The sequence below is a fragment of the Pteropus alecto genome, unplaced genomic scaffold (genome assembly GCF_000325575.1).
Source record: "Pteropus alecto unplaced genomic scaffold, ASM32557v1 scaffold98, whole genome shotgun sequence".
Classification (NCBI taxonomy): Eukaryota; Metazoa; Chordata; class Mammalia; order Chiroptera; family Pteropodidae; genus Pteropus; species Pteropus alecto.
Window position 1 is genome coordinate 22,656,780 of NW_006443570.1, and position 20,770 is coordinate 22,677,549.

The 20,770-nt window shown below is 41.8% G+C and overlaps 1 protein-coding gene across 5 annotated transcripts in view; it reads right to left on the reverse strand.

Moving 5' to 3' along the window:
- SMG6 (SMG6, nonsense mediated mRNA decay factor) overlaps nt 1–20,770 on the reverse strand; it is a 192,321-nt gene that overhangs the window by 99,575 nt on the left and 71,976 nt on the right. For all 5 annotated transcript variants that reach the window (XM_006925078.3, XM_025041750.1, XM_025041751.1 and 2 more), the window contains 2 exons: nt 7,598–7,714; nt 5,878–6,046 (listed from right to left, as the gene is read on the reverse strand). In XM_006925078.3, coding sequence (XP_006925140.1) covers nt 5,878–6,046; nt 7,598–7,714 — 286 coding nt within the window. The remainder of the gene's footprint in view (nt 1–5,877; nt 6,047–7,597; nt 7,715–20,770) is intronic.

Below are 20,770 nucleotides of genomic sequence, written 5' to 3' on the forward strand. Positions count from 1 at the left end.
TTCAGGGATTTGTGGGTGTGTTTGTTTTTTTTTTTTTTTTTTTAACAGTACTCCAATCCAACAGTGTGATAAATGCATCCGAGCTACAATTAGGAAGATATATAGCATCAGAATGCGAAGGTCTGGGCAGCCTGGTGAAACGCGGGCTCTCCAGAGCCCCAGCTATGTTTCCCATTATGTAACCCTGGTCATGGGCAGACAGCCAGACTCCAAATGAAAAAGAGACTCTGGCTTGGCACTGGTTCTATTTTCCTATCCTCATTCGGGGTCAGCGCAGTGTCATACAGCTGCAGAGAAAGCTCTGGGGATTAAACCTGGGAAAGCCTCCAAGACCAGGACCTGGGTTCAAGTACCAGCTGAAAGCAATAAACCAACTGCCACAGCTGGGCTAGGTTTGGATGTTCTCAAAGTCCCCTGACTCTTTCACTTACTGAGAACTAGTGATCAAGATGAGGAAAGATTTGGCTTCAGCAGAGACTATGAAATGAGGTAGGCTGTCCTACTGCCCTAGCCTTGCCAAAGGTCCTGGGATGCAAGGGGTCACTACGCTTAGGCTCTTGGAAGCCTATTGCTCTGTTTCCCTCCATCACCTGACATTCACGACTTGACTCATGCTCATTTGGCAAAGTGGAGAATAGATGTGCCTCTCCTTTCTAATAGGAAGCCGGGCACAGACACTGCTCCCCTCTCCTCTCCCACTCCCTACAATTAGGTGGCCCCTCCAAACACTGCAGTCCGTTCTAAATAGACCAAAGCACTTGACATTGTCTCTTATAGTGGCCTAAGGCAACTTTCCACACCTTGCTACAATCCTCTGTACCAAAATCTCCTGGGATATAAAGCCATCTTACTGTAACTCCTAACAGGTAAAAATGGGAAGTCAACCTACTTACATGCTGATGCAGCACACATACATACTAAGTGCCACTGTGTGGGAAGGCACAAATGGCTCTGAAATCCTGCCCTTATCACTGTACAGTGTCAGTGATGTTCTGTCATCATCACCCTAAATGTTCCACATGTGCCTAAGTGGCTGTTGCCTAGGAAAAGCAGATTTGACCAGAAAGAAGAGGCATATAGGCAAGAGGAGAGAACCAAGAAAACTAATGATGAGCTCTGGAATTCCCCTAGGAAAATGAGGGATGCTTTGAAATGATTCTAACTGTACAAGGAAAGATGTTAACAAAATAGATAGCGAGCAAGATTAAATAAGTGTCCAAGTGTATCAGGGAGACAATCTGAGGATAGGGGTTTCTGGAGGAAAAGCAAACCGAAATGTAGGCTATCTGGCCACCATATCTTAGGATCAATGAGGAGTTTATCTTCACAGAGAACAAATGCAGGCAGAGACCAAAGAAAGCATACGAAATAGAAGTGTTCACAGTGGCCAGGATATGGAAGCAACCGAAGTGTCCTATGATAGATGACTGGCTAAAGAAGCTGTGGTACATATATACAATGGAATATTACTCAGCCATAAGAAGAGATGAAATACTGCCATTTGCAACAACATAGATGGACCTCGAGGTAATCATGCTAAGCAAAATAGGCCAGACTGAAAACATAGAAAATCACATGATATCATTTATATGTGGATATAAACCTAAAAGCAACAAATGAACAGGACAAACAGAGACTCAGGGACATGGTCAATGGACTAGTGGTTACCAGAGGGTAGGGGGTGGGGGAGGAGGGGAGAGGTAGACGGGGTAAAGTGGGTCAAATATAAGGGGGTAGGGGAAGGCAGAAGTGGGTAAAAGGGATCAAAGATATGATAGCTGAAGGAAACTGGACTTTTGGTTGGTAGTCACACAATAGAATATATAGATGTCAAATTACAATGTATAACCTGAAAATTACATAATTGTATTAACCAATGTTACCCCAATAAACTTCACTAAAAAAATAAAAATAAAAATAACAACAAAAAAATAGAGGTGTTAAGTGGAAGCCATTTCCTTCCTACTCTCTTAAGAGCATTCCTAAACTCTCCAAAATGAAGATCACACACAAAGACCTTAAGAGTGTCAGAAGGGATTACTATTCTGACATCTACAGAACTATCTGGAATATGTTATTCCCTATGGCCTTAAAGATAAGGTTCCACAATATGAAAAGATCAGTAGGCATAAGACACAACTTTGAAACGCACAAAACCATCATACCTTACCAATCTCTCAACCACAGTGTTTACTCAGTAAGTGTTAGGCAGCTATATGAAAAACTAGAAAGGAGGGATATTAATTCATATTCCAGTTTTCCAGAGCTTGGACCTGAAGGCTATGAGGTAGGGCTACCCTCAAGTGGTGGTCAGGTCAGGTTTGCTCTGTCCAACAATGGCACCAGATGTCAAACCACCATTACTTGTGGTCAGGTTCCAGGACAGCAAAGCCCCTCCTTTAGGCTTAAACTTATATTCTAGAAACAACCAGTTGCTGATCCTGAGTACAGAGACAGACAGCACAGAAGGGACTCTTCTCTACCACACTGACTTCTCTAGCCTAGACTGGATTCATCAGAGAATAAGTGGTGCCTACAGCTACAGGAACTTGTTACTGGGCAATAGGATTCAGTATATTATTTAGTCAGATCTCCTCCCTCCATGAAGAAGTCTAAAAAGACTACACAAATCTGACTGAAGTGTCCCAACCTCCTCTGCCTCTTTGTAGCTGAGGAGGTGAAGCCCAGCTGGGGATGGCTGTAGCCTGGGACCACGTGCCCAGCTACTGAATGAGCCCTTGCCCAAAGATGGGCAGCAGCTCGCATAAGCCGGCAACGAGCCATTTGCTGCAGCATCCAAGAGAAAACAGACTCAGCACCTCAAGCAAATGAGGCCCAGCACTTCCTGTGTGAGCTTTCCATTTCCTCGGCCAAACAAGCCAAAGGGAGCAAAAGAGGGAGGAGGGATGAAGGGAGATGACTTCAGAAGAGAGTTAACAGACCTGATGGCCCAGCATACGATAAACAGGCTGGATGGACCATATCTAAGGGACTTGTGGTAGGGAAGTGAGGTTACTCAGGGAAAGCCCAGGCTCCAGGGTCAAATAGTCTGCCTCCCCACCAACTGAAAAAAAAAAAAAAAAAGGAAAGGAGGACTACTCTGTGACTCTTACATATGCTCAGAAGCAGTGGCTTCAGATATTTGGAAAGCTGAGCCTTTGTCATTTTCTTTCCAAAATTTCAAATTGCCTAGTCGGCATTATAGACGAACAGCCTGTAAAGTTTTAGGCTGTACATGTTAACTCTTTGGGGAACATGGCTGGGAAACAGCTGAACCCTAGTCAGATGTGTCAGTTCCTTTGTGTGGCCCCAGCTGCCCAGCTCAGGGCTCAACCCTGGCTCATGAGGCCTCAGCCTGGAGTGCATTTTTGGAAACCTAAGAGGGTTTACAGGAAGGATGCAGAGAACTGTTTGATGCTGTGAGCATCACTTCACATGGTTACAGCGTTAGAGCTGGGGGGCAGGCATTGGGAAAGAGGGCCAAACAGTCCAGGAAGTATCTTGGGGTGAGGAATAAGAAAGAAATTTGAGGAAGGAAAGGAGGGGAAAGAGACTATATAGTGCACACAGAAAGGTTAATAACTGCTGGCCAGAAATATCTACTACAACATTCCCTCTGCGGGTCACCCACGAGTCCAGAGACTCCCATGACCAGCCCCCAGTCATAGAAGCACCCCTCTGAACTCCCAAGAAGTGTCATCTGTAGGAGCCTCAGTCTCCATACTGAATCTTCCAGTATTTCCCTCCTCTCGGAGGAGCACTGGAGAAGAATGATGACATGCTGAATATGGATGCTTGTTACTGAAAACACAGATATACATCCAACATGGAGCCTAAAGGAGCTCTGAGTGTACTACAGTTGCCAGAGACCACAATACAGAGAAAGAAAGAGGGGAAGAGGAGAAAAGGAGACGGAAAACAGAAATAGGCAAAGACAGAGAGAGACGAGAGAAACCAAGAGAGAAAAACAAAGATAAGAAAGGAGTGAAAGGGAGAGGGAGAGAGTTGGACGGTCAACAAAGTTGACCAGAGATAGGTGCCCACATGCACATACATTAAGACACTATTGTACAAAACACAAACACAGACAGTGAATGGGACACATGGAAACATGGATATAGATCAGGAGTTGGCAAACTTTTTCTGCAATGGGCTAGATAGTTAATATTTTAAGCCTTGCAGACTATAAGGTCTCTACTGCAACTACTACTCAACTCTGCTGGTGCAGTGTGAAAGCAGCCATAGACAAAGTGCAAACAAATGAGCATGGCTCTGTTCCAATACGACTTTATGGACACACTAAAATCTGACTTTCATATCATTTTCACAAGTCATGAAATACTATTTTTTTCAATCATTAAAAAATGTAAACCATTCTTAGCTCACGGGCCAGTTTGCTGACCCCTGGTATAGACACACACAAACACAGCAGAGGAAGATAAAGAGACAGATAGAGGCAGGCAGTCGAGATAGGCAGAGATAGGCAGAGGGGACAGGCAGAGGCAATAGGTGAGGCAGGTGAAGAAACACAGGAGAAGCAGAGAGAGGCAGGTGTTATAGGCAGACCCACATACAGAAATCCCCGCTCCAACAGAGGGACCCAGTCATGGACAAAAACAAACACGAACATAGGTGCTCTTGGATAGAGACATTCAGGCACACACACAAACATACACTCCCACAGGACACAGTCACACACAGAGACATGGAAAGGACCAAAGCAGACATGGACTGATATGAACCCAGAATCAGATGCAAACATGGATATGGACACAGAGACATGGAGAAACAGACACACATTGAAACGGACCCCTCATGGGTATACATGAACTCCATAAACAGAACCACACACTCAAAGACAGACAGAGACATAGATATGAACATAGCACATGGACACATACAAAGACAGACATAGATAGGCACAATGAAATACCCTTAGACAGATCCCCAGAGACAACTACACAGACCCTCACACTCAAATAGAGAGAGACATTCAGACACAGAGACAACCAGACTCAAACAGGCACACAGAGATACAATGCACACACTGATACAGACACAAGAAATAGCGATATGCGGATGCACAACAATGTGAATATAAAATGCCACTAAATTATATACTTAAAAATGGTTAAGTTGGCAAATTATTGCATATATTTTTTACCACAATTAAAAAAGGAAGAAAAAAGCCATATAAACGCACAAACAGATCTAAATAGATAGAACCGGGCATATACACATACTCCCCACACTAACACATGCCACATCAACAAATGACAGATACCATACTGAAACACAGAGACAGGGAGATGGGGGTGGGGTATGCTGATGAGACAAAGAAAGAACTGAATGGAAGAAAAAGGTGCATGCCCTCACCCACTCCCACTACAATGTTGTGAGAGGAAGGCAAGGAGACAGAGTGCCTAAGAAAGCACAAGAAATAGCGAGAGAGAGCCTGAAAGATGTGTAGAGATAAACTAAAAGTGTTTAGGGGTTTTGGGGGGAGAGAAATAGACTAAGTCTCTCTCACACACACTAATACACACCTAGGCTAAAAAGGCAGCTACAGAAACAGTGAACATGAACAATATGAAGTGAATGAAAGAGCAAGAGCAAAGAAAAAGAACAAAATAGAGCAAGCTATGGAGTGGGAGAAAAAGAGAGGTTGAGAGAGGAGGACAAACAGACCAGAGGATAGACAAAAACATTAGTGGACAGGGAAGGTGTTCAAGGAAGGAAGAAAACAAAGTTCAAGAGAGGAGGAAAGAGAAACAAGGGGCTGTGGGTGAGAGGAAATGAAGAGGACTGGGAGGGGAGCTGTGGGAACACGGGTGGGCCAAGGCCAGTAGTGCTGAAGGAATAAGCAGGCCGACTCACTGTGAGGGCAGATCCAGAGATGTGGGTGGAGGATTCCAGGTGTCTGGGTAGCCGAGCATCCAGTCTGACCAGACTTTCACACTAGGGAGCAGTTCCTTCAGGTCCGGGACGAAGGAAGATACCTTGATGTCATCTTGGTCATTCTCATCCTCAGGAGAGGACAGCTGAGCTGCAGAGGCAAAGGGTGAGAACTGGGCCTATGTCTGCTATGGCCTCCGAGTGAGGCTTGGGGTGCTGGGATGGCAGCAGCTCTTAGGGAAGGGAGACTAAATCCACAGAAAAGCTGGGCCCAGAAGCGAAGGACAAGTGCCAGCACCTAAGAGGATTCTGAATAGCAGGACAAAGAGAGAACCAGTGCAATGGGTCTGCCCCTGCAGACAACTGTTTTTGCTCCACCTGTGGCCTGGGTGAAGCTGCTACTCTGGCCTCTAGCCCCTGCTTTTAGCTTCCCTTTAGCACAGTACTGTGATGGCACCAGAGTTCCTGCCAAAACAGCAAAGCCTGAATTTGATCATGAAGAAATGTCATAAAAGCCCAAATTGTGGGACATTTTACAAAATAAATGGCCTGTAGGCTTAACAATGTCAAGGTCATAAAGCACAAAGGAAGACTGAGAAACCACTCTAGATTGAAGAAGACTAAAGAGACATTACATCTAAATGCAAAGTGTAATCCTGGAGAGGATCCCAGACCAGAATTTTTTTTTTTTTTTTTTTTAGGACAACTGGTACAAACCGAATAAGGTCTGTAGACTGAATAATAGTACTATATCAATGTTGGTTTCCTGAATTTGATAACTCTACTGTAATGTAAGAAAATGTCCTTGTTATTAGGAAATACACAGTCAAGTATTTGAGAGTAAAGGGCTACTATATTTGCAACTTACAGTCAAATGGTTCAGAAAAAAAATAAGTGTAAGTTTATGTGTGTATGAAAACAGAGAGAACTTAAAGCAAATATGATCAAATGCTAACAATGGGAGAGTTTGGGTGAAGGGTATGTGAGAGTTCTTTGTATAATCGTGCAACTTCTCTATAAATTTGAAATTGTTCCAAAATTAAAAGTTATCCCTACCCTCCCTCCAAAAAGAGACAGCCACAGCCACAAAGGTCAGAGGCATTCACAAAGTGATGTAGCAAAAGAATGACAGAGGGCTTCACTATTCACCAATACTGAGTCAGGAGCTGAAAGAGAAGTACAACCCTCAGCCCTACCTTACATGGCTCAGTAATCAGCTTTGAATTCTAAGGGCAGCCTTAAAGGATATAGGACACTTGCTCAACCCAAGGGATAAAAATAGCCCAAGCTCTGGTCTAGTGAGTCTTCCAAGATGGCTGCTCTATAGCAGTTAGAGCACCCACCAGACACCAGACAAAAAGGGACGTATAGAGGGGGAAAATCAAAACATCAATTATGAACAACAAGGGAAACTAATTTTTCTGGTTTTTCAACGTGGCAAGAACACACAGCAGCTCACAGGTACAGTGAAAATGCTAACTACCAAAGGAGAAGAGAGGGAGGGAATAGTTTCACATGGAGGAAAGAGGGCCACAGAGGTAATCAGACATACCTAAGGAGGTGGGACTTAGTTAGGCGGACAAAAGGAAGAGAGTACATTGAGAAATGGAAGAATGGAGAGTAGTATGGCATTCTAAGCTTCTTGGGACAGGGCTCAGGCAGCTGGAAAGCCAACCAGTCAGGGGGCCTCTCATCTGCTTACCTCTGGCAGACTCCTTAAGTAAGTGGGTACAGCGCCGCACCAGGAGAGAAAACATGGCCAAGCCCAGGGCTGCAGCTTGCTCCTGGATCACAGAGCGACACTCCTCTGAGAAGCAGTCTGAGGAGAGGCAAATGAAATTCCATCAGTATGCTGGGGGCCAAGGGCTACTCCTCCCTTCCTTACTAAGTGCACATCCTTGGTCATCTCACTGAGCTCCTTTTCCTCACCAAAGACTGGGAGTAGTAATATTCTCTCTCTCAAAGGGTAGTTGTAAGGCTAAATAAAATAATGTACACAGAGCACTTACCACAATGTCTGGTGTTTGGGTAAACACTCAATAAAGTTATTACAGGGAGTGACTGGTAAAATTCTGCATCACATCATTTCCTCAGCACCAGTTACCCCAAGATGGGCAGTCTGAGCTAGAGCTGCAGCTCTGCTTTTAGCTGGTTACTGATCATGTAAAGCCACAGTAACAAGAACTCATATTTAATTAACTAGTCTTTCTAATGTATAGATAGCAGAAGTACAAATACCAATTAAGATCAGAAAAACACAAATTTAAGTTATCTTTCTGAATCACCAACCTTTGGTTCCATCCTTACCCCCTTTATGTTCCTCTTCCTAAGAGACCACATATGACACAACCTATTTTCACTGAGTTACTTTTATATAGGACAGTACATGGCACACAAGAAGCACCTAATCCAAGTTAGTGTTTATTTTCACAAATTCTTTTCCCTAGGGCTAAAAACAAATCTGGCTTCCAATACTAGCACCCTTTCCTCCTCACTTTCTCAGCCTGGCTAACTTCCCTCTGGCTCCAGGTCAGTTAAGGAGCCACCTTGGTGGTAGCCAGAGCTATTATTTGGCGGAAGCTACATACACTCACCCAAACCTCTGCCTGCACCTACCCTCCCTGATAGCCACTTCATCCAGACTTGAGAGGAAATCAGTGACAAATAGAAGGCAGCAGTCCAACCTGCAGCTTCAGAAAAGGAGATACCCAATACACACAGATGAAATCAGGAGCCAGACTCACTTGTTCTGGCAGCAGCTAATCTGCTAATTCCCTCTGTAATACAGGAGAACTCTCAGAATCTCCAAGTGTTAAAAGGATAATTGGCCACATATTTGATCTCTGTCCCTGCCTGTATTTTAACCTCCAAAGCCAAGAGGGAGCTCTCTCCCCTCTCTCCTCATTGACAACAGTCTTGTCAATGGGGCCTAATTGAAGTCTTTACTCTAGGAGATACTATACAGCCACCGTTATTCCTAACCGTCTTCGCCACAGGAGCAAACATGATTAGAGTATACAAAGCTAGCCCCAAACCACTTTGAAAGCCATGAGAGTGAGAAGGAGGCTGCTCCTCCATATGAATATCATCAGTGAAGCAATTCTTCTATTGTGGCTTTCCTGCCATCCTTTCATATGTCCACTGGTTCCAAATGTCACCCTCTAAGTTTGCAACTCAACTGTGGCAGGCAGTATGGAAGTGGTAACAATCCATGTGATTAGAATAGATCACCACTCTCATTCTTCTTCTGGTAAGGCTCTAAACCTCTGTTAGAGACAGATAACAATCACCTAAGAATGAAGAGGAAGGAGGACGGAAAGTAGGAAAGGGGAAGATGTGTAAGTCATCCCAAGAAAAGTTGTCAGCATCTCCCCTTCACCCCTTCAACAGGCAGCAGCACTGTCTGTACCATCCCAGCTCAGCCCAGGCCCCTGCCGAGCAGTGCTAGCAGTCTGCCTCTAACTGGCAACAAAGCCTGGAATGGAGGAATAAGTCCAGGATGGAGGAAGCTAGGATAGGACAAGTCGAGGCCACATCTTGGTGGTGACACACTGAGTACACATTAGTGTCTCCTCATCAACTTGGCATTTCAGTCAGAAGCTACCTGCACGCAGAAGGTCCTTAAAAGGAATGGGGGGAGGGTCTTAGCTCCAAGGGGCTGGTATTTCAAGAAGCCCACAGCTACATACAATAAGATACTCTCATTAGCCTGGATAAGGATGAGGCAGGGGGAAATTACTTTCACCATGTCCATTTCCACCTTTATGAAAAATGGCAATCTCGGGCTAGACTATTTCTTAGAATTCAAAGTGGGGGCTGGGGGCTGGGGTCTACGGTTCAAGAAGGAGAATGAACTACTTAAGAATAATGATACCTGTGACCTCTGGGGAGTCCAGGTTGGCTCCTTTTTTAAGCCTCCTGCAATAAAGTCTGTGGGCCAGGCAGGGGGGCAAACATTGGAGCCTCATTTCTGTAGGTCTGGAAAGGCTCAACTACTTCTCAGAGCAGTAGCTGTTCAGCTTCATGACTGCTCTGTTCTTGGCCATGGTTATGTCACCTCAACCTTTTCCCTACCTCCCACCTTCCCAGGAAAGGCCTGATAGCACTCCCTGATGGGTATCTGGTCCGACTGATGAGGAGGTACAGACCACTAAGCTTTACTGCTCTGATCAAGCAGGTGGCAATATCACAGCTATCTGGGGGTCAGAATGCCTAGGTTTCAGTCAGCTCTCTGAATGACCACTTCATATGGAGTCCTTTCTAGAAGGCCTCCCCTTCTCCATGGTTCAATGGTACCACAAGTATATACTGTGTATCTACAATGTGCTCGACGCAGTACTGGATATGTGAGGACACAGCTACAAATAAAACAGGGTCCTTGCAACTGTAAAACATTTCAATCAGGTGAAAAAAATAGTTCTTTGCCCTTGTAACCATGGCAACTTGACCGCAATACCTCCACTTAGAAATATATTAAGTGCTGTGGTGTCTTCAGGAGATGCTCTTCACCCTCACCTGTGCTTTTGTGGGTTAGAAGCCAGATGATGCTGTTCCTTGAAAAGTATTCACTCTTTTACAAGTAGATAGGAAAATAGCATTTAGATTCCGAGTCCACCCACATTGGGACTAGACCTGGGAAACTGACCCCAGTCTGAAGAATGCCCATATATATCCCTAGAGTAGGGCTGGGCCAGGCCAACAAATGATGTGGGTGGGGAAGGAAAAAGCATTGTTTGCCTTGGTATTTGCCTGGGTTCCTCTGGCTTTGTGTCAGGTAGTACGAGCCTGACATGAGCTGAGGAACTCATTAACATTGTGAAACAGCCTTTCCCCTTCTTTCTAAAAGCAGGTTTGCTCAAGGGTTTAGGGGGACGGTTTTGGCTAAGAAGTCAGACGGAAATATTTCTTACCAAGAAAGTCACCTGAGGTCTGAACTTGGTTTTGCCCCTTCCCACACGCTCTCAGATGGGCAGATGACCACAGTTCCCACTATTCCTGTGGCCAAATACCTGCTCAGGCAGAAATATTCTTTTCACTCCTATGTAACAGGGAGACTTTCTCATTTTTCTGAGAACATATTCATGGAAAACATAAACCAACTGTCGTCAAAGTTGTATGAAATCAGGAAATGGAGCGGCCGGGAGAAGGCTGCCATGTGGCCGGATGTTATGTATTTCTAATTAGTGCTATACATCTTTCAACAGCAAGTGTCCTTCTGCTGGGAAACACAACACACTGCCCTTGTTATTGTAACTGTCAGAGAAGTGCTTAAACAGATAATCTCCAGGAAAAGTGATAAACACGTCCCCTCTCCCACCAGTGTGTGTGCGCGACGGTGCTGCCAAAGCAAAGCTGTGCTTGACGGCTCCAGGATGGCAAAGCATCCTCCTGCAGGAAATGGGAATGAGGCAGGAGGGGTGGGGAGGGAAGAGGAGGGGAGGAGAGGCAGGCCCACCTGCTTGGACCCTTTAAGCCCAGCCAAGGGACAATGGTTCAGAATCACTGCTTCTGATCAAATCCTGAGTCAGGGAGAGGTTTGGAGTAAACCAGTATCAGCAGGGATGAGGTTTGGCTGGTCAAAAAACAATCTGGCAGTAATGGAACAAGCAGAGTTCCCCTGGTGCACACAGCCAGCTTCTTGGCAAGAAGAGAAGAGTAATGAAGGGAAGACACAGGATGGATGACACATAAGTCTGATACCCTGAGAGCAGCAGAAGGGATTCAGAGGGCACTGAGGTCCACTAGCCGCTCCAACAGAGAGAACCAACTATTTGCTTGGCTGCTTCACTAATAGCTGGAGAAAAATGCAGGCAAGACCACTTATTCACTGACTCCCTCCCTACCAGTTCCTCCCAAAGAGACGAAATGGTCAGTCACCTCCAAACTATCACCACCTGGAGGCGATTTGTTGGCTCTTATCTTGCAGACATAAGGCTGCTTTTCTCATGAGTCAGTCGCTAGTCAGACACAGGGCTGGCACAGTTCCTGAGCAGCCCACCAAAACCTCCTTGTCTACAGGAAGTGGACAGTGAGAGCATCTTCTGACTGCTGCTGTTTGAGCCACAGGGTTCTCTGTGTCAGTTGCTGGCTGAAGAGAAGGTCTGGAGGAGGCAGTCATTGTATAGAAACCAGACTAAATCCCAGAGCAAAAGCAGAGGTGTCCATGCCATCGGGACATAATTTCATTCCCTGAGGAGCAGAATAAATGAGTCAGAAAATCAAGCACCAATACACCCCAGCAAATTATTTGTGCACAATGGCAGAACACAGGGTGACTGAGCAGAAGGCAAGCCATGACACATCCCCAAACAGGGTATAGCTAACAACACAGAAAAATGTGGAAGATAATGTTTCCTTCTAAGAACCCCTAGTGTCATGCCTGCTACTCCCTCTGGATTTTCTAGGATTGTAAAACGCGCTTCTTTTAGTGAGTAGATGTGGGGCAGGGGAAATCCTGACCTTCTAACAAAGTGACCTCTCCCATTATTTCCAAAAATATTTATTTGCGTGCCCAATTGTGGAGGATATAATAAAGGAAAATAGGATTCTGTCCATGAGATGATAATCTAATAAGAAAGAATAGATACCCAAAAAACTATAATTCAAGACAATGCATTACACGCTATAAGGAAAAGAGAATATGCTTTCTGTCACCAGAGAGAAAGGAACTTATTTTTAGCTAGTGTATATCAGAGAGGGTTTCATGGAAGAGAGCACCTCTGAGCAGGGCTGCAAAAGATAAAGATGGAATGGCAGGATGAAGGAGGGACTGTGTGTACTAAGGAAGCATGTAGGCAGGGACACACCAGGCATGTTCCCAGACGGCAGGCACTATACTCAGCCTGCTGTGTAAAGTGGACCACAAAACACAGGGCCTGCAATGCCACAGCAAAGAAGACAGACTTGACATGACAGGCAGTAAGGAAGGCACTCATTCGAGGTTTCCAAATGAAGCAGAGGTATTTCATGAATATTAATCTAGTAAAAGCATTTAGGACAGATTAGGGTAGCTAGAAAAAGGTAACAGTGAGAGAGATCAATTGGGAAGCTAAGAGGGCATGACCTTGTTTGAAAAAAGAGAAATTATATGTAGAGTACTTGAATCAAAAAAGAGTGCACGGATGTCAGAAAGTTGCAGAAAGAAAATCAAGAGAAGGTGGAGATAATGTCGGGGAGGAAAGGGATGAACTGGAACAGGTCAAAAACTCTGATAATCTTGGCCGGCTGCAGAGGATCCTGAGACCTCAAGAAGGATAATACCCGGTGGTGGCTCCATAATGTAGTGGTTAGCACATTCGCTTTACATGCAGAAGGTCCTGGGTTCGTGCCCGAAGTGGAGCCACGGGCCAGGCCCCGGTGTGCCTGGTTCCCAGGGTGTGCCTGGTTCCCAGCAGTTGCCGGGGGTGCCAGGTGTGCCAGGCTCTGAGTGCACTTGACAAGCGTGTAGGAGGAGACACCCCACCTTCAGAGATCCAGTTCTCACGGGGAAATGGCAACATCCATAGGTCAGAGGTGGAAGGGGGTGGAATTAAAGAGGGGAATTAAAAAAAAAAAAAAAAAAAAAGAGAACACCCACCAAATGAGATCCAGACAAGGGGCAGAAATTTGGGATTGCAGAACACCTGGAGTGAGGGAGGTATGCATCAAGAAGTCCCCAGGATCCTGCCCACTTGGCTCTGGGCCAGTCCTGTCTTTCCAGAACAAAGACACTTCAGGGGGTCAGAAATACTTGAGGAAGACGTTGCAAAAGGAGGCCTGGGAAGTCTGAACTGGCTCTCCCTGTGGAAGCCATTAGATATTCAGCACTTCATTTGTTTCCAATTCTTGTATGAGTGCAGCTCCAGGCTGTGGGGTGAGAGGGTCCTCTCTGACGTAATCAGGAAGCAGCTGCAAAATTAAGGAATCCCTCATGACATCATAAAAAGGGTCGATGGTTTACTGGGGAAAGTATAAAAATTAATTACATATTCCCACATGACTCCCTTCCCCTAAATCTGTACACACTCCCTCCTACCCTCTCATTCTCTCATCAACAACATCCAGAAGCCACCTCACTAAATAGGGTACAGAAGGGCAAACAAAACCCAGGAAGAGAAAATTCTCTGATATGCCCACTGTCTGCCCCATGCATTTGGAACTTAACAAGTGATACATAGTCTTGGAATTTTTATACATGTAACATGTTTCCCAACAAAGTTATAAGCCCCTTAAGGAAAACAGCTATGTCAAGACTTCATGTCCTTGAAGATTAGCACCATGAAAGGTTCAAGAAACATTTGTTGTTTATAACTGTAGGTATACTTCCCTCTCTCATTTGTGAATCCCAACCATAAACAACATGATTCCACTGTGGCAGAAATAATAACTAAGATATAACAAGACCTGTGTTAGGCACAAAACATTTATATATTATCTTAAAGCTTTACAAAAAATTTGCAAAGGAGTATTATTCTGTCATCAGAGGGAAAGGAAATAATTTCTGACAGTTGTGGAAGCAGACCCAGAGAGGTTAAATGACTTGCCCAAGGTCATAGAGCCAATAAGTGTCAGAGCTGGGATTTGAATTCAATACTATCTGCTCTTGTATCCACAGTTTCCATACCTGGCTTTCAAATGCCTATGAGTCAAGCTTCAAACTCCAACTTCTCCTTTTTCCTTTGCTACAAACATGAAAATCTCAGACTACTCCAACCACAGTTCTGCACAAAAAGCTTTGAGATACCAACTATGTGGAAACCAAAATTTAAAACATAATACCATTTATAATAGTGCCAAAAAACCTGAAATAGTTAGGTATAAATTTAACAAAGTATGTATAAGATCCCCATGCTGAAAATTACAAAATACTGATGAAAGAAATCAAAGATCTAAATAACTGAAGAGACTTCCCATGTTCGTAGATTGGAAGACTCTTTGTAGAGATTGTAGATATCTCAGTTCTCCCCATAAAGATCTATAGACTTAACCCATTGACTACCAAAATTTCAGCAAAGTTTTTTGTAGACAAAGACAAGCTTATTCTAAAGTTTATATAAAAGCTAAAATAATTTTTAAAAAAGTACAAAGTGGGAATAATCATTCTTTCCAAGGTTAAGTCAAAGGAAAAAGGATAGCCCTGTTAACAAATGGTGCTGGAGCAATTAAGATACCCACAAGTAAAAAAAAATGAACCTTGACTTAAGTCTCACACCTTATATAAAACTTAACTGAAAATGGATCAAAGATGAAAAACATAAGACATATAACTTTTTGGAAAAATAATAGAAGAAAATCTTCAGGATGTAGGACTAAGTACAGTTCTTAGACTTGATACCAAAAGTGAAATCTATAAAAGGAAAACTGATATGCTAAATCTTATAAAAATTAATAACTTTTATTCTTCAAAAGACTCTAAGAGGATGAAAAGAAAAATTACAGACTGGGAAAACATATTCACAAATTATACATCTTACAAAGGACTAGTATCTAGACTATATAAAGAACTCTCAAAACTCAATAGTAAGAAGACAAACAATCCTATCATAAAACGGGAAAAATATATTAAACAGACATTTCACCAAAAAGTATATTCAGATGAAATATAAGCACATGAAAAGATATTCACTATCACTAGCCTTTACAAAAATGAAAATTAAAACTACAATGAGATATCACTAAACATCTACTAGAATGACTAAAACAAAAAATAGTAACAAATCGAAAAAGCTGGTGAGGATGCAGAGAAATTGAATCATACACACATTGCTGATGGAAATGTAAAATGGTACAACCACTCTAGAAAATAGTTGAGCAATTTCTTTTAAAACTAAAAATGTGCTTATGATATGAACCAGCCCAGCAATCATACTCTTGGATGCTTATCCCAGAAAAATGAAAACTTATTTTTGCAAAAAAATCTGTATACAAATGTTCATAGCAACTTTATTCCTAATAGCCTAAAACTGGAAACAACTCAAATGTCCTTCAATGGGTAAATGGTTAAACTGCAGAAATAGCCATATCATAGAAAACTGCTAAGCCATAAAAAGGAAAAAAACTACTGACATATGCAGCAACGGGGATAGACCATCAGGGAATTACACTAAGTGAAAAAAGCCAATTTCAAAAGGTGAAATATTGTATGATTTCATTTATATGATATTCTTGAAATAATGTAATTACAGAGATGGAAAATAGGGGTTAGGATTTGGGAATGGGATGGGGCAGGGATGGTTGTTAAGGGGTAGCATGAGGGAGCTTTGTAGTGATAGAACAGTTCTGCATCTTGACTGTAGTAGTAGTCACATGAAGCTACCTATGTGATAAAACTGCATAGAACTACACATGCAAACACAAACAAGTGCAGGTATAACTGGTAAAACCTGAATAAGATCTGTGGATTTTACCAACGTGAATTTCATGGTGCTGATATTGCACTAAAGTTACTTAGGTACACAGGACCTAAGTGTACTTTCTTTTTTTTTACAACTTCCTGTGAATCTATAATTATTTCAAAATTAAGTTTAAAATACATAAACAAATACAAGTAAACAAATAAAACCCCTAAAGATCTAATATATGATTCCAAAAACTTTTCTCTTTTACATAGAAAAGGGCTACATAGACATTTTGGGGACATTTTCTCAATTAGCTGATGACTGTGTACAGGTGCTGCAGCCACTTGTTCTCATCTTGTGCTGCCTTCACCTGAGCGGCTGGAGATGCTCAGCTGTGTGGCTCCTTATCTGGCCTGAGCAAAAACCTGCCAGGGGCAACCAAAAAGAAAATAGGAAAAAAGAAGGGAAAGTTTAGGGAAGACAAAACTCCTGTCTAAAGAATAGGAGTAAAGCAAGAGAATATCATCAAGGCTATGTATGACTCACCAGATCAGTAAAATCCATGTCAAGCAGCACAAAGTGAAGGTGATGAGAAAGTGAAGAAAGATGACAAGAAGAACGAATTGCAGAAGCTAAGTGAGCTGTTTAAACATGTTTTTGCTGCTCAAAAAATAAGTAAAGGTATAAATCTCAAACCCATGGTATGTGCATTTTTCAAACAAGGGCAGTCAGGGGAAAATGTTGCTTAAAACATGAGCCTTAGCACTGTTTTCTTCATAAATGAAATTACTTATACATTTTCAGTGTTGCACTGCTTTGGATCATTAATCAGATAAATATTAAGTTTTAAAAATTGGCAGGATCAGCTGCAATACCATGTTAAATTGATCCTTTGCCAATAAATCTGTAAAGATCAAACTCTAAAGAAAATAGACTTCATTAAAATAATAATAAAAAAACACTTGCTCTTCACAAGACAAAAATGAAAAGAGAAGCCACAAAGAAAATTTTTCTAAATGGGAAAAAATAGATGTAAAAGATATCTGACAAAGGACTCAAACCTAGAATATATAAAGATCTCTTTCAACTTAATAATAAGATTTAAAACATGAGCAAAGATATGTAGATGGCAAATAAGTACATCCTCAATATACACTTATGATAAGATGCTCAACATTATTTATCATTAGGGAAATCAAAGCCATAAATAAATACAACTCCACAGCCAACAGGATGGCTATAATCAAAAAGACAGAAATAGAATAACAAGCGTTGGTGAGGACGTGAAGTAACTGGAACCCACACACTGATTTGGGAATATAAAATGATACAACCACTTTAGAAAAATAGTTGTGAAGTTTCTTAAGAAGTTAAAACACACATTTACCCAATGACCCAGCTATACCACTCCTACAGACTTACCCAAGAGAAATGAAAGCGTATGTCCACACAAAGACTTATACTTGAATGTTCATAGAGGTTTTATTCATAACAGCCAAAAACTGGAAAAAACCCTAATGTCCATCAACAAAAGAATGAATAAACAAATATGGTATATCCATACAATGGAAGATAAGCAACAAAAAGGAACAAACTACTGAATCATTCAACATGAATGAATGTCAAAATCGTTATGTGTAGTACAGAAAATGGGCAGGGGGGTCTGATCAATCCTAGAAAATGCAAAATAATGTACAGTACCAAAAAGCAGCTCAGTGTAGGGTTTGGGAGGGGAGGGTCAGAGAAGAATGGATTACAAAGGGGCACAAGGAAACTTTTGGTGATGAAGGATATGTTCACTATCTTGATGGTGGTGATGGTTTCATGAATGAATACATATGTCAAAATTCACCAAATTGTAGGCTTTAAATATGTGTAGTCTAAAATACATCAGTTTATCTCAATAAAAATGGTAATTTTTTAAAATAGAGAAATAGTATTCTAAAGGTTAGTCTGACTCATTTCAGATTTTAAGAGTTCATAACTTATAGTCTAATTTGATAAAGAAAACTGGGCATCTATTGAGTGCCTACTATCTACCAACGCCTTGGGCAAGATGTTTTGCATATGTTATCCAATCTGACACTTAGAAAACCCCTGCAAACTGGCAGTGACATTCCCTACTTTACAGACAAGGAAACCAAGCTTCAAAGAGGATAAGCTAACTTTCTTCATCAAGGTCACACAGATGATAAATAGCTGAGTGGAGAATTCAGATCCTTGACCTGGTTGATTCCAAAGCGTTATAGCATTTACAGCGTTACAACACAACTGCTACTTTCTGAAGGTGAGAAAATGACCTACAGAAGTACTAGGCCTCCAGAGAACAGTTTGGCTTTCCCTCCCCCTTTATATGGCACTCTGGGATCAAGAAATGTCACCAGGGCCCTGTCAATACATCTTGGCAAGAGAGATAGCAAAGAAGTGCTTAGTTTTTTCTAGAAAATACTCTTGCAATTTAGAAATGATACTCCTATGGATTTTCTGGGAAATCAATCAATCACCAGTCAAAACACACTCTGTCCATTTCTACCCTAATTGTGTCTTTGGATTGGTATTTTTGTCACTCAGAATTTCCTACCGCATTCCAGGATTATTCAAAAACATGTCCCCTCTTGGGCACACAGAGCTGCTGTCAACACAATGCCATGTTGGCACCAGCTGAGTCCCTCAGGAATAGAGCCCAGCAGAAGAGGGCCTGCCATTCAGCATCTCGTTTGGAAGAGTTACAAGTAGATCTTGTAGGGCAGTTTCTGCTTTCACATTGCTTGCCAGAGGTTTCTGAGAAGCTTGCCTCCCAATATTTGGGGGGATCAAAGGAAGAATAAACAAGAATGGCAGCGTCTTAATTATATCAGGCAGGTAAGTCCCTATGAAATTCCATCAGAACTTCTTGTGTCAGAAGTTACTTAAGGTTATGGAGAAGTGGAGACTGCTTCTAAAGAGGCATGCTCATTAGCCAACCTAGAAGGAGGCTTTTGCTACAACAGTGAGAAGGAATTAATATAGCTACATACCTTCTGATAGAGCAGGCAGAGATTTGGCAGTTGATTCAGACAAACAGCTTGAAACCTGCCTTTGCAAGTATGAAGTTTCAGGAGCAAGTAGGGCTTAAAGTAAAAGTTAATGAGAGATAATGCCTACAGACATCCTGATTCAGAGAAAGCTCCTTTGATATGAGAGGCAGAGAGACAGAAGAGTACTCAGCTTCTATATTAACAGATTAAACCAATTTCTTTTCATTTCATGCCTTCTTGAAGAATTTTAAAGTGTGGCAGAATTTGTAAACAATGCAAAAAAAAAAAAAAAAATTCTGAGACAGGTAGGGCAGAGAGGTACTCAGGATAGAAAGGATCTCTTAGACTCCTGAGGAGCTTCCGGAAAGATTAGAGCCATCAAGCAAATTTTCAAGAGTACAGTCCTGAAAAATGGGGCCAATGATTAAGTCATAATTCTAGGGTAGAATCCTTGTGAATATCCAGATCTGCACATTCACTTAGCTCTGCTCCAGGAACTTACCCTAAAAAGTTCCTCAAAGCTTTATAATGCAGGATCAATGCCCAAACCAGAGCGAGTAAGTATTGAGTTCATCCAACCCCATCTACCATGTAACATGTAGTTTTAAGTAGAAAAGAGGCCAGGAGAATAACAGCTAAATAAAGCAATTATGCCAAAGAAGAAAGTAAGAAAGGTAGCACTCAAAGATGACTAGAAACCCACTGAGGGGTTTCTAGTTAGTCCATATTTATAAGCTTTAGAAAGGACATACCTGTTAGTACAGCCCTTGTTCCAAATGTATATTCAGTCTGCTGACTAGTCAGTTGTCAACAATACTTACTGAAATCCATGCTCATTGTTTTAAACTAGATTTACACTTTTTTATTTACATTTACTCTTTCACACATATTCCACAAAAGATTTTTGACAGCTTAAGACAAAATCATGTACAACGAAATAACATTAAAGTAGATGTAGAAAATCAGGACCAAGAAAAAGGAAAATACAAATATGTCCATCACATGGGCTAACAGCCTGCCATGAATGAACTTAAAATTTACCTATAATTTTCCTGGCAGTCAAAGCAAAAAAGGAAACACCAACAATTGTATAGCTGTCATTATTGGAAAGGAGTAAATATATCAATTCCTCAGGAAAAACAAATCTTTTCTCGGCATCAAGTTCTAAAATAATTTTTTTAAAACATGGACTCTATGCAAGGGATACTGTATGAAAAAAATGAACAAAGATCTTTAAAAGGTCTTTAAAACACATGGCCTTGTACTACATATTGTTAAAAGATACCCAAGAAATAATATCCTATAGTTCTCCGTGTGGTAAGACGTATGTATCACAATCTAAGAATGTTTTTCCCAAAACGTAGATACAGAAATATTTTCTATATTAATAGGTATCCAGTGCTTTAAGAAAATCTTTAAAACTAAGTTAAAATAATATTAAATTAGATAATTTTAAATTAGATAATTCTTATTCCAAAAAAATCCAAGAAAGGTTTAAGCAGAGAGATCCCTGATGTATAACGTCATTTGTTTACCTAACAT